Source organism: Athene cunicularia, assembly GCF_003259725.1.
Source record: "Athene cunicularia isolate RWA chromosome 5 unlocalized genomic scaffold, athCun1 chr5_part1, whole genome shotgun sequence".
Classification (NCBI taxonomy): domain Eukaryota; kingdom Metazoa; phylum Chordata; class Aves; order Strigiformes; family Strigidae; genus Athene; species Athene cunicularia.
In genome coordinates this window covers 5303710-5317712 of record NW_020799101.1, presented here as the reverse complement: position 1 = coordinate 5317712, position 14003 = coordinate 5303710, and the positions used below count along the sequence as shown (strand labels likewise).

The following is a 14003-nucleotide window of genomic DNA, read 5'->3' as shown; positions in this document are numbered from 1 at the left end:
AACTGCCCTTGAATGTTTAATGCCTTGTTGTTTCAATGTTTACTTGTTAACAAATGGCCGAAGTAGTTAACACTGGAAAAACAGGATAAAAATGCAGAGGAGGGAAGGGCTAAATTATGTAGAAAAAGTAGCTGCTTGCAAATTATCTGAAGTAACAGGATTTACCCCGAAGCACTTGAAGAACAGCATGTCTTGGAGCTGTCACTAAATACCTTAGGACCCTGGTGGGAGGAATGGGCTTCCAGAAAACTATAAACCATGCCAAATTACTGAGTAGCGATGAGTAACAACCGGCACAGATTTGACATCAGACTGTGATAGGTGGAGTAATTCCCTTCTGCAGTGAGAGGAACAGGCCCTGTGACCTTGGGGGTGACAGTTGTCTCACCCATGGACACTGGTGATGCTTTTGACTCTGCCTCCCAATGTGACAAGGAGGTAAGAGGTGACTGTGGTGGGAGGCTGTTCTCCAGCAGTAGTTACAGTCAGTGAAAAGTGAGCTTCCTGGTCCTGCTTGCTTCTGGTACAACTCAGGGTTTGGAGGGGAGGAATGCACATGAGACGCCTGAAGAGAAGTCTCTCCTCGCTGTGGCACCTCGGTACAACCCTTTAGACACAACACTCGGAGGGAGAAGCAGGCTACATGGTGGGTAGCAAGGGGTGAAGAACAAGGGAGATTTTGGTGAGCAGCTCAGCAGTTCTCAGAAGCTTCAGGGTCTGGACATTTTTCTATAAAGGGGGCTGTGTGGGTTGGTGAGAATCACACCAGTGCCAGGTGTTCCTGGATTTTTGGCCCTTGTGCATTCGGTGAGTCTGGTGCTTTTTGGTCACAGCAATGCACACCTAAGCCACATACCAGGCCTTTGTGACACTCCTTGCTCTCCTTTTCCTCTCACCCTGTATGAACAGCATCTGCTCTCAGATCCACACCCGCTTGTACTGGAACATCTCCTTTAATTTTTTTTACTTTTTTTCTCCCCTGACACATTCAAACTGTCAGGGTTTGAGTGAGGGCTTCAGCACTTTCAGTAACTGCTGCTCCTCAGCCACTGCACCCACTGCGAACTTCATCAGCGCAAATTCCCCATTTCCTTCCACAAAGTGTTAAAATAACACAGTCGGGCTCCAAAACATGTTTGATGATGGTTCCCCATTGCCACTGCACATGGAAATGCCACCTGGCTTTTACTGTGTTTAGTGGTTATACATGAATTTCACATTATTTTAATTTCTTAAAGGTCTGTTACACCAGTTCTCTTTGCCAACTAAATCTGTAGTCTCATCTAAAAAGTTTGGCAGTGTATATTTACTTTAAATTCATGTTAACTGGCCTGATGTACATTAACCCAAAATTTTAATAAAATGAAACAAATTCATTTTATTAATGAAGTGATTTCTGTATTAACTTCATTCTTATTTATACACATTATTTTGTCTGGGAAAAACGTCAGGTTAACAACCCAGTATTTAAGTCCTTACGTTTATTCTTTTCAATCATTTGCATGCTAGTTTTCTTCTAGCCTTCTGAAGTGCAATACTAAGTCTGGAGAACTCTTAGACCATCTCTTCTGAAAGTTTTTGTGCAAATCTATCAGCTTAGATCTCATACAGTCTATACCTGTGATGAAGTGAATACAAGCCCTTCAAGCAGCAAGCACTCTTGTAGAAGAAATTGTTGAAGAAATTCTTCTTGCAGAATTATTATTTCTTCTCTTTAACACAAAGTATTTCTAAATAAAGTGTTGTATTAAAAACTTGATTTTTTTTAAAGAGCCAAAGGAACACCACTGACGTGGGGCTTAATCACCTTTAGAGCCCACCAGAACTACTGTTAGATACCACCTCTGCCATGGAGTCCTCAGGCTCACGGCACCTCTCAATCATATCTTCAGTTTTTTGAATATTTTTTCCCTCTTAAAACAGGAAAAATGGTCAGAGCACATCAACAGTGAAATTGGGCAACTACCAGGGAACACACAGAGATGCCCAGAAGGGTTTAGTCATTTATAACTCCCTGAACTCTGGCTTCCAGTGTCATCCCCACAGTGTCTCCATTTGCTGCCCAGGCCTGGAGGGACCTGAAACCTCTATGCGCATCACTCGTTTCTCTCCATGCCTTGTGTTCTGCAGGACATGCCTAAAGGTACGTCAGTTGTGAGAGACCCGCGTTGCTAGCCGTCCAGTTTACTAAGTTAACTTTACTAGTCTAGTAGCTTGCTAAGATTTATGAAGCATCCATGAGAATGGGCCCTTCCCAAAGACAAGCGTAGTTGTCACGCCAGGAGAAAGGCTTCATCTGACTTTCTCCACCAGCGTGGGTGGCTCTCAGCTGCTGCACAACTGTTGGATTAAGGTGTGTGCCAGTTTAACCTGATCTGTTTTGCTGTCTGACTCATTCACGGGTGCTTTCCAAAAAACACGACTCGCTGCCTACTCAAGCCTGCCAGAGTGACCTCAGCCACACTTTTTAAAAAAACCTCTTCCCCACTTCTCTTACTATAGAGCTGTCCCCAAGCAGGGGCAGAGCACTGCAGCAAGAACTTGCTAGAGTTATAATCCAGAGATTTGTGGAACAAAATCTCATAGTAAAAACAGGTTCATGAAGATGTAGAAAACTGCTCATGGAAAACTGCTCAGGTTTGGGAGCAACCTGCATTGGTAGGTGTGTGCAAAGTAACCTAAAGCAGCAGCCATCCCTTCCTGAGGGCTGCAGCTCTCCCAGCCTGGAGAGACTTAGAGACAAGGACAAGAGGGAAACAAAAAGGAACATGATTCCAGAGGGACACTCTGCTATTAAGTGCAAAGTGATTCTCTTCTCATGTGCTGTGGCTTTTTACAGTCCCACCATTTCACAGCATTTCTTGGGGAAATGCTGCAAAGAAGAGAAGCTGTTCCTCCACTGTGCTGCTCCCATTTTCCTCATGGGTAGGGGAAAAGCAAACACTGAAATCCTGTGGTGTGGGCCCAGCATACAGAACACGATCTAAACCCTTCCAACAGAGAGACCCCTGCTCTCCACTCATGCTGTGGTGTCCAGGCATGTGGACAACTGAAACAGGTAGGGGCTGGCTTCTGGACAAAATCATTAATTCACCTTTTGCCTGCTAACCAAAACAGACACGTCACCTGTGCGAAACAGGCCATAGCATAGCTGTGTTTTATAAGTTTGCATAGTTGTTTCAGCTGAACGACACGTTTCACATGAATTAATCCACCTTTTAGAACATTTAACCAACCAATTAGATTACTATCTCAATCTAAGCATTTTTTAAATTATAGCTTAAAACTTTTCTCCTTATATAATCACTAATCTTATTTCTCACACAGCGTACAGTTAAACAAGAGGTACGGCAGGAGCAGGCGGCGTACTTGGTTATTAGATGGCATTCTTCTCTTCTTTTGTACTGCTCTCCAGGTTCTCTCAGTTTTTCACCAGCCTTTCAGAATTTGCTCATTTCCTGATAACTCTCTTAAAGTCCATTTCCTGTGTTCCTGCAGACACCAATTTTCTTCTCAGAATTAGAGGTCTGCCTCTGTAAACTGAGTCCTTTTCCTTTCCACCTAGTTTTCCAGGGAAAACGGCTCAGTGATGTTTTTTGGAGCTTCCAGCAAATTTAGCTGGTTTTGCCTGCTCAGAGCTAGTCCTGTGATTTGAAAAACCCGGTTCACACCTGAGGATCCTCACTAACACTAGCTCACCACTTCTGCTGACATAAACTCACCACTTCTGCTAACAGAGGCAATAAAGACTCCTTTTCGAAGCACCGCTCATGCCATACTCCTCTCTTAAAATTCTTGTAAATTATTGACACATATGTATTCTGTACACATCTCGTGAAAATAACAGAACTCTTGCTTTTAACTGTCATGTTAATCTGGGGCTTTATCAGATTCTTGTGACTGCAGGACAGGAATAAGACACTGACAGCTTTCACGTCCCCTGAGCTCTCTGGTTTACAAAACCAGTGAAGTAACTGGAAGTCCTCCTGGAAGACACACTCGATCATACCAGTCTGTATCTGTATCACCAGGTACTTATTTTGTACCAGTAAATGCTAGAAGGGAAAGTAAAAATGACCACGCAAGCACATTTCCAATCGTCTTCTCTAAGCTGTTATCCAGGACTAAACAATTTTAAATCAACTTACGTTTTTAAGAGAAGCAATCTCTTTTGTTTTTCCTCAACGGAAATTTTTAAGCTATCATACAAAGTACAAGTGCTGGAGAACATTTATTTTCATTGTATCATGACATAACTCTCATTAGCTGCTTTGTTTAAATGTAAGTACCATTCACAAGCAAATTAGTCAAATAAGGTTTTGTACACCATAGGTGCTGGTGCTTTGGAGTTCCAGATGTAGTAATCAGAAGAAATCAGTTCCTGGGCTAAAAAAAAAAAAAAAAAAAAAAAAAAAAAAAAAGATTACAGAGAGCCTTACAATCAGACATTCCTTCATCCAAGTTAAGAGACTACTAATCCATCCTTACTAGTTTACAGAAAAGGTATAATGGCCTCTTTAAACTGTAAGACTCTTTTTATTATTTGAAAATCATTTCTGATAATGAGACATTTAAAGTCTCAGCTTCAATTACCTTACTAATGTATCAGTCACGAGCTTAAAATTCAAACAGAGGTGAAGTCAAAAGCAGGTGAATGGCTTGGGTTTTGTTCAATGAATATAAATTGCATACTCGATATAAAATATACAGTATGAAAATGTTGCGCTTTTTTGTGTTACAATTTAGGACTGAGTGTGACCTGTCACAAAATTAACAGCGTAGATCACAGTTTTCAAAAGGCATTTACAGACTTCTGCTAACATGACTGACAGAAGTTGCAGCAGATAGACAGCAACAAATAAAAATACTCCCATTAGACAGTACTGCTCAGATTTAATGAGTGCCTACTGTGCCCCCAATTAGTGTATTTTTGGTGCAGACTTGGAAGTAGTCATGTGTTAACTCAAGAATAAGCAGATTTGATTTCTGCTCCACAGATTTAATGTAGAGCCACATGTTGGTGTGATGACACCGACAGCAACAGCCTCACCTTGCACATAAGGAGTTGACTTCTGTACCTGGGTACTGCCAATCCACATATCATGTCTCTGACAAAAGTGTCCTAAACAAGGGACCAGACTCCCGAGAGGCATCCTCTGCCCCTCCAGTTAAAGTTCTGCCATTATGCAGAGCAAAGGGGAGAGTGCCCAAGAGAGAACCCAACTTTGTAATTGAGTAATGAGCTTTCATCTGAAAGGGAGATGCCAGTCCCTACTCCAGGGATGCTTTAAGCATCACAAAAAAAACCCCAAACAAAGCAGAGAACGAAATTGCTGGGATGTCCCAAGCAAACCAGGAAAAACCTTTGTCTAACTTTAGCTACATGATTTTAGTCATTGACATCCAGTTGATAACTTCAGTACACAGTTTCAGTTAAATAAATGACATTTTTAGCAACTCACATGCAGTAATTTTGGGTTTTCCGGGTACAAAGATCTGAATAGAATGCTGGTCTACATAACATCCAGTAAGTGCAAAGTCTGGGATCCTAAAATACAGCTATAGAAAGAGAAGAGAAACACGATCAGATGCATACTGTCGTGCTTGCTGCACAAATACTGGCAATCTATGTTACATGCTCTTGGTGTGCAAGTGTACTCCAAAATGACAGGATGTCAAATGCTGAGAACAAAGAAGCTGATAATTATGTCTGATTTAAAATCAACACATTTTCATAAGCAATTTAAGATAATAAAAAAGTGACTACAAAAGTCTCTTTTCACACACAGCCTGTGACTTACTTTCACATATGCAGTGTTCCCAGTGCAAACATAATCAGTTGGGTGTTCTTTGCCTGCAGGGCCAAAAGACACGCTTCCAGTCAGAGAAACTTCCAAAGATTTAGGGAACTTCTGTCCTAAAGCCAGAGACAGCATCTGTAAGAAACTATACAGCCCTGCCTACACTATACAAAACAGTTGGGGAGGGGAAGTAAGAGTGCAGGGGGGTATTCTGCTTACCGATGACCCAAACCAGTAGGCTCTTCTCTCGCAACAAATCCAGTTGGCCATAACTAGCTTTGTACTCTAATCGAGTGATTGGGCCCCTACAGTATGACAGAGGAGGAATAAAACCATTGGAATCAGTATGATTACTTGTTAACACCCGTTTTGTTACAGAAAGCAACAAAATGCTTAAAGACATTATTTATGAGCATACAGACAAATCGTACCTATCTGCACACACTGCTAATTTATGAAAAAAAATTACAGAGCTGGAGGAGATCACCATGGTCTCAACCCAGTAATCATGAAAGACCTGTTGATATTTTACTGTCTCTAGTTCACTGATAGTGTTTTACCAACACTAGCATCAGCAACGTTTTATCATCTCATCTTTAAATTTTCATGATAATTATGTGACAGCATAGTTATAGCACTTGTCAGGGGAGCTTAAATGAAAACTATCGTTTTAATTTTAAATAACTATATTTTTGATAAACTGATCCGTAGCTAGGATTAGTAGTCTTAAGGAAAGAGTAACCCTGACTTGGAAGTGATCTTGAGACTTAATCCACCTGGAGGATTGTGGTAGTGCTTCATGTGAAAAAGTACCACAAGGAAACAGGATGTGCAACAGAACTATTCAGAACATTATCGAATATTCTGGTACAATTCTGTATTCTGGAAATTATGAGAATTCCAAGGGGGCTTCCTGACATCTCCAAGATTAGTGTCCACTGGTAGTACTTTGATGGAGCATAATCTGTTAATATTGATGCCCTGATGGGTTCATTTCAGGAAGATCAGAGAGTAATGGAAGAAATTTCTTTAGGATTTCTTTATTCTTACCTGTTGAAAAAAGGTATACGAGCTTCACAGTACTCAAAAGAATTCTTTATGCTCTCATGAAGCTTTAAATTAACTGTTATTTTTAACTGTGATCCCTCTTCAGTGAGTTGATAACATCCCAAAATTGGTGGGACAGGAACCTGGAAAAAACTATATTCATTCTCAAGATAAGTTAACACCATCATCGTAAGATCAGTTATATACTGCTTTCATTGCTGAAGTACTTTAAAAAATAACACGCACATATTAATTGCTGACTCTTCAGGCCGCTTGCAATACACAGATTTGTGTTATATGCACTTGACCTCTCAGCCTGGATTAATTTTGCCTAATTCAGGCATTTCATTTAAAGGAAAGAGCAGCCATGCCAAGCAATCAAAGAGTACTGGCACCTCCTAAACGTGACTCAAATGACTCAAGTCCTGAAGTGCCCTCCAAGCAGTTTATTATATAAAAAGCATTTTAACCACCTGTATCAGATCAAAACTAATTCAGACACATTCAACAACACTAGTATTTTAATTCCCATTTGAAGACTGGAAAATAACAAGGGTCAGGAATGTTATTACCTGGGAGGTGTAGTAACACAAGTTGAATGAATCTGAAGGAGGAACAAAAGGAAATTTGTAAGGTCCATTATACACAGAATCATCCAGTGGCTCGGCACTACTGGACATCAGCATGGCAGGGTCAACAGAAGTCACACAATGATGGACCACGATATCTTGGAGCGGAGGGCCGTTAGTCGGGAGATTCAAACTGAGGGTTACGTTTGGTGCAGATCCCTCTATGTCACACTTGAAAAAAATGAAGAAGCGATTCTAAAGTATCACCCTCAAATCAGAAGAAGATGTTCAAAAATCAAATACAAGCATTAAAGAGAATCATACTAAAAATCTTCAGCTGGCTTCAAACATTAGCACTGACAAATACTTGCAAAATAAAGTCCCTTTCCTATTTCTATACCTTTCCCACAGTAGGGATACTGATGCAGTCTTAGCTAAGTGTCTCTTAATTGACAAGTACTCTTTAGCAAGAAAACAGCAGATAAGCAAACCAAGGACTTAATGTACAGCTACATCATTATGAATGTCGCATAAACACACTTGGTGATAGTCTAATTAATTCAGATACTTTTACAACATCTGCTTAATGGATTCAAGCATGGTATTAATGGCCACTGTGGTCCCATGTCAGCTTTCTCACACAACCACGTGCAGTACATCCATTGTCTCGTCCCTCCGTGTGCCAGCTCAGCAGTGCACAATTATACCAGGGTTTTCTTCTTATGTAAGGCCATCCACTCTGCAAGATGACCTAAAAACTTGGCCCTCAGAGAACAGGAAGCTGTTCACGCAAATAATCCCTACCAGCACGGCTAGTGGGAAATAACCCAGTCTTTGGAAGTGCAGTACTTGGGTTGGCTTCTTTTGGAGATGAGTATCCCACCTCTTGCAAATAATTAAATTACCACGATTCACTTTATCAGAAGGTCTTTCTCCTCTTAAAACATTGGCATTTACAAATACACTGTGCTGTTATAATATAGTGTGCTTCCTGAGCAAAGAGTATTAAATACATCAATTATACATCAATTATAGAAAACACAAATTTTAATGTTTCATAATTATTATGGATCTCTTTAGTCAATATTCCCCAATTTTTAATATTAAACTATGAAAACCACTGGCACATATGAAAACATTCAAAATAATTATACAACCCGTTTCTTTCACCTGATTCTGTATCAACTGTTCTTACAACAGCCAAACCAATTTTGTGGATTCAAAATGTTTTTGTAATAGAATAAAGCAGGATAGAAGAGTAAACTTTAATTTGGTAGAAAAATTAATTAAAAATGCTCACATAAAGACACCTGTAGAAGACTCATTCAGAAATTCTGTTGCTAATCATTATTTAACACATTGCTTATTAGATAGAGGAAAAGAAAATTGGTCTTGGCACCACTATTTCTTAGTCTCTATGTGCAAAGACTGTATGAAATTATTCCTCTCTATTTCATTTAAAATAAGAAGAATTTGGGAAAATACATGCAGTCTAGCTACTGCTGGAAATTTAAGTCCCCATAAATAGTTACCGAAAAAATACATGAAGCATGCAGGAGAAAAACAGTAAAGATCAAAATAAAAAAACTACTACAAAAGTAATGGTTTGTCTAATATATGATGGTTTGTTACACTTTGAAATATTACAGTGTTAAAAATTCACTGATCACATACCAAAGTAAAATGGTATGAGTATTTACTTTCCCAGCACACATGAAAAATACTTTGGTCCGACTCGCACATAAAATGCTCTCACCTTGCAATTCACAGCTCCGTAAACCTGCCACGTGTCCACAACATCTCTTTTGTCATACTGCATACACTTCACTTTTTCAGTGATGCAGACATTAACCTGAGGTTTGCCTTTATACGTGTTGGATCTCCAGGCTGGTTGATTCTCATCCGTAGGCATTTCCTGGATGTCATCAAAGGAGCTGTTTAAGCTGCGTATGTTCGTGTTTAAGGGGGTGCCAAGCGGACAGGCCTGTATAAGCAAATGTCGAAGCTGGCCTAGTTTCGTGCTCATATCAGCTTCATTTTTCTGACTTGGAGAAATGTAGTCTGCAATGCCTAACAGCAGAGCCAGTCCTTGCGAGAGCCCGCTAACGGTAAGGAGGGGTGGCCGTGGCTCCAAGGTCTCCTCAACTAGTGGAAGACATGCATATATCAGACCACTCTTCTGAAAAGCAAGCACAGGCCAGAGATCCCCGCCTTCGGTGCGAACGGAATACACCGACGAATGATTGATTTGAGTACAAGTATCTCGATGCTCCACAAAAATATGGTCATCTATGAGTCTCATTTCAAACAACAGGGCTTTAAGAAAAGCACTGTCGGATGGTACAGGCACATGCGTTGACCCGTTGAAGCTCTCAGCGCGTATTTCAACGGTGGGGAAACGTCTGTGACACGGAAATAAAAGCGTGTGTTAGTGCTGCTCATCTCTTCCCACCCAAAATACCCCAGCAACAGAGTTCCTAGAAGCAGAACCACACAACCCCTTCTCTGGCTGCCAGAGAATGCAAAAGCATTATCAAAATCTTTGGAATGTTGAAATAATCAAGGATGGGTTTCTCTTAGCTGTTCAAATAACTCCCAAAGGCCACCTGGTTCTAAAAGTAACCTTGTGTAAGTGGAAGCCAGCAGCATCCTCACAGAAACAGTGACGGGATCAGAATCTGAAAAATAAAACTACTTCATTAGTAGTTAGGATTCATTCTAACAGGTGAATTTTTACTGGAAACTTTGAGCAAATACATCCACTCATTTTTTTTAATAAAACATGAATCTGTCTACCCTTCCTGTTGCACAAAGGTATAGGACATTTAAATGATGCTAATGAACCCAAGCATGACTCACACCAGTGCACAGCAAAATATTTCTAAGCGATGAGAGATCACACTGAAGACAAGTTTTCAGACATTTAAGAAAATGGATGTCCCACGTAATCAAATTCTGCCACAACAGCTTTATGCCTAGATATCGTATTGGTACTGCTACAGCTTTGCTACTCTGCTAAATGCTGTATTTACAAGACAGTATAATGGAAGTTACTTATATACAGGTTATTCTTCGCTGTTCTGAGCTTACCCAATTGATCTGCAGCAGTTGCTTTAACTGATTAACAAGATTAACTAAAAATCTTCACATTATAAATACAAAAAGATTTCACTGTGCCTAACTCCATTTTTTTCCAGCAAGAGCCGCGAAAATTTTGCAAGCAGCAAAATGGGTTCCACGCTGCAAGTGCAATATATGTGACTTCATCATTTCTTTTTTCCCAGTCTTTAAGATGTAATCATAACATCACAGAGATGCAAGGGTTTGTATATTTTAAAATTGCAATAATGCATCAATTTCTATATTTGATTTCAAATCTCCTAGAGAAAATATTTGAGAAAAATCACACTAGCTGTTTAATGCTATGTCTGGGATTTTTTCTTCTGAAGCAGTATTATTTTTTAAAGAAGAGAGGGGTGAATTTCTTTTCAAGCTAACCTAAATTTATCAAGAGGAACTGAAGATTTGTCTTTTAATAAATAGCCAAGAAAAGAAAAATATTACTTCCACTAATGCATTGGTTTTAATCCTTTTTTTTGGAACTAGAGACTCCCCTGAGTCTCTCTTACATTAAGTTTGGTAACAGGCTAACTTTTCTACATTCTCTTTCATGGACTCTTAGTAGTTATCCACAGACCCTCAAAGTACATATCAGAGGTTACTCACCAGGTAACTAGTTAAATGACTAAATCGATCACCTTGTAGCACATCTGTTCTCAGGCTGCATGTTTGTTTGTGCTCAGAGATACACTTAAGCACAAACATGGGAGAAAAAAGGCAGATCTATAAATGTTCTAATTTATTCCCTTTTATACCATCTTTTTAAATACACATTGAGAGTCTGTTTCTTAAATTGTCATGGAACTTGTAATCCCAGCAATGCAGTACTTTGTTTCATCTCTGACCTCCCTATGTAGCACTCCCCTTCTGCTCCTGAACACTTGCATGGTTCTTACCCTGCTGCCTCTAAGTCCCACCTACACCATCTTTTCTTAACTGAGCAGCAGAGTCTCTTGCTGCAGTCAGCTATGCTTCCTTAGGCTTATCTTCAGTGATCGTGCTTTTTTCGTTTCATTCTTAATCAGTCATCTACAGCTTGTTTTTTTGGTGGTTTTTTTTGGTTTGTTTTTTTTTTTTTTTTTCCCAGTAAGGAAAAAGGAAGCACAGGCAGAGAGAAACCAGAGCTACAGGATCCGTAAACAGGATACAGACCACAGTAAACCACTTTCCTAGCTTTTGAAGAGCAAGGAACAGAGTGGTTTTGCTGCTTGAAAATTTATGAAGACTTCCACAGCAAGGCTGTCGATAAAAGGCTATATGTAACCTTGGTATGCATCTCCTATTTTTGGTTGACGTTTTACAAAGGAAGGGGAGTTATTTCAGTCTAGTTTTGTCTTACTTATATCCCAATCTGCCAGCTCCATTTGCTGAAGCTGTCCCCACGCCACAACAATCTTCTCCTCCTCCCACTAAAACTTCCGAGCTTTAGCTGAGTCATTAGATGATTACTTAGCCTTTCAGATCTGTTTTTCAGTATTCCCTTCTAGAAAGTCATGAAAACTTAAAAAGATGAAAGTTTCCAGGGATGAATGAGCTTTGGTAATTCAAGAGAGACCATACTTGTTGCCTGAATTAAGTTATGATCAGCTCAAAAAAACTGGAATGCTTTGATGTCCCAGATGTCTTCTCCGAGGTTAAAGATCAGGGCTCACGTATCTCCAGCTGAGTGCGTAAGTCCCGAAACCAACAGTTTCCATGTGATCCCGCATTCTTTATATTGTCTGTGCGCTTTGTTGAATTTAAGGTCAGTTAGGAGGATAAACTTGGGGTTTCCACAGCCCTATTATTTCCTCTGGGAACTTGAAAGATCTAAGTGTGGAAATCACTTGAAGTATCAAGTATAGTTTGCCCTTTTCAAAGGAGCGCTATTCCTTGTCTCTGCCACTTACTGTGTGACAAGTTACTTCACATATCCCTGTCACTAGCCCCCCCCCCCGGACCGCGGGCTGTTATGATGTGTGACCTGTGATCAAAGAGAGTTTGCCCCCACTTGCTAGTGCATTGTTACCTGGTATCTTGTATTTGCTCTCCCAGTTGCTCAAGAGCAGGTTGTTCATCTGGTGTGTTAACACTGGGACACCCTTTGCCCGGCCTGCAGGAAAGGCCTTCCCGTTTCTCTGGAAGATCTTCTATCTGTGACTTACATAAATGCATTGTGTGCACTTGTATTTATGAATCACTCCTATGACACATGAGTGTTATGACTCACATCATCTGGCTTGTGTGGCTTAAAAAAATGGCAAGACTAATATACCATGTTGTGAGTAGCTCTGTACCCCCAGGTTTTATACCCTCTCTGCACCTCTCTAACCGTCCTAGGAATCTGTTGATTTCTCAATGTGATAACAGTGTGGTTCTCTTCTTTGTGGGATGCTGAACGTGAGATAACTTAAGATGTGGAAAGAAAACTGCTTTGGGTCGTGTGACAGTTTGTTCCAGTTTGCAATAGCAAGAAAGATGCAATTACAGAGTAGGTGAGACCTTTGCCTAGAGATAGGACGTGAAATTATGCTTTTCAATATGGAAGCCAGTGTATCTCTCCTGCTTTCACTTCCCTTTCACTCCAAAGGCAAGAGAGGTTTTGTTGACGTTCACTAAATTAATTTTGTCTGCTATGTTAGTTTGAAGTCACTGCCATATAGGTTAGAACATGAAAGCGTGCTTGTTATGGGAGTAACCCTTAGCTGCGTACTGAGGGTGGCATTTGATTGCCATGTTTTCATGAACGTGTACTTGCAAGTCATTTTCAGTATAGATATGTGACATTGTGTAGAAGGATCTGTGCTGAAAATGGGCACAACGTGGACTCAGTTCTCCCTCATACAACTGAAAGCATAATTTAACAATGATTACTTCTAAACTGGCTTTTAATGTGGATGGGTCCAGTTTAGTTTCATTTGTACAGACCAGATCAAACCAGGTTATCATCCACTTTGGCCATATCTGTTATTAAATCAGTAGTATTAGCTGAATGGATAGGATCACGTTAATTCATCTAGAGCTAGAGGGAAGTTCAAAGCTGTGAAGAAATTGACTGTTGAGGCTCATCTGATAACAGGCAAAGGACTTGCAAATGACATTTGTAATAGCTGGTTTTCAGCAATTTCTGCAGCACTGGATAGGAGACTTCAAATAGGAGTTAGACTGTCAGCTACAGGTAACCCTATTATCAAGATGGCATTAAAAAGAGCAAATGTATGTGGAAGATCCAATACAGAAACAGAACTAAAGTTTTGGATTTGCAGTGGAACCATGTCTTAAAAAGACACTGTTGAACTTAATTTATTCTTTATAAATCAAGTATATTATTTTTAGCACACCCTTTGTGAAAATTTGGAAGAAAAAGCTCATTTTGTTTTTCTGTTGGTCAGTATTTTGTGCGTAATAATATCCCCTGCAGTTACTGTTTCTTAAATAATACAGAACAGGGTTTATATGATTTAAAAAAAGTGTGGGTCTCCTGTCT

At 40.0% G+C, this 14003-nt stretch overlaps 1 protein-coding gene across 1 annotated transcript; it reads right to left on the bottom strand.

The window, feature by feature from the left end:
- Positions 1-4212: 4212 nt before the first annotated feature.
- On the bottom strand, positions 4213-11089 carry AP5M1 (adaptor related protein complex 5 subunit mu 1). Its single transcript, XM_026849202.1, has 8 exons — positions 11070-11089; positions 9174-9819; positions 7421-7648; positions 6852-6991; positions 6021-6106; positions 5802-5917; positions 5463-5559; positions 4213-4386 (listed from the first exon to the last, which is right to left on the bottom strand). Exons 1-8 carry the CDS (start codon positions 11087-11089, stop codon positions 4304-4306), a joined length of 1416 nt encoding a protein of 471 aa, XP_026705003.1. The 3' UTR covers positions 4213-4303.
- Between the last annotated feature and the right edge of the window lie 2914 nt (positions 11090-14003).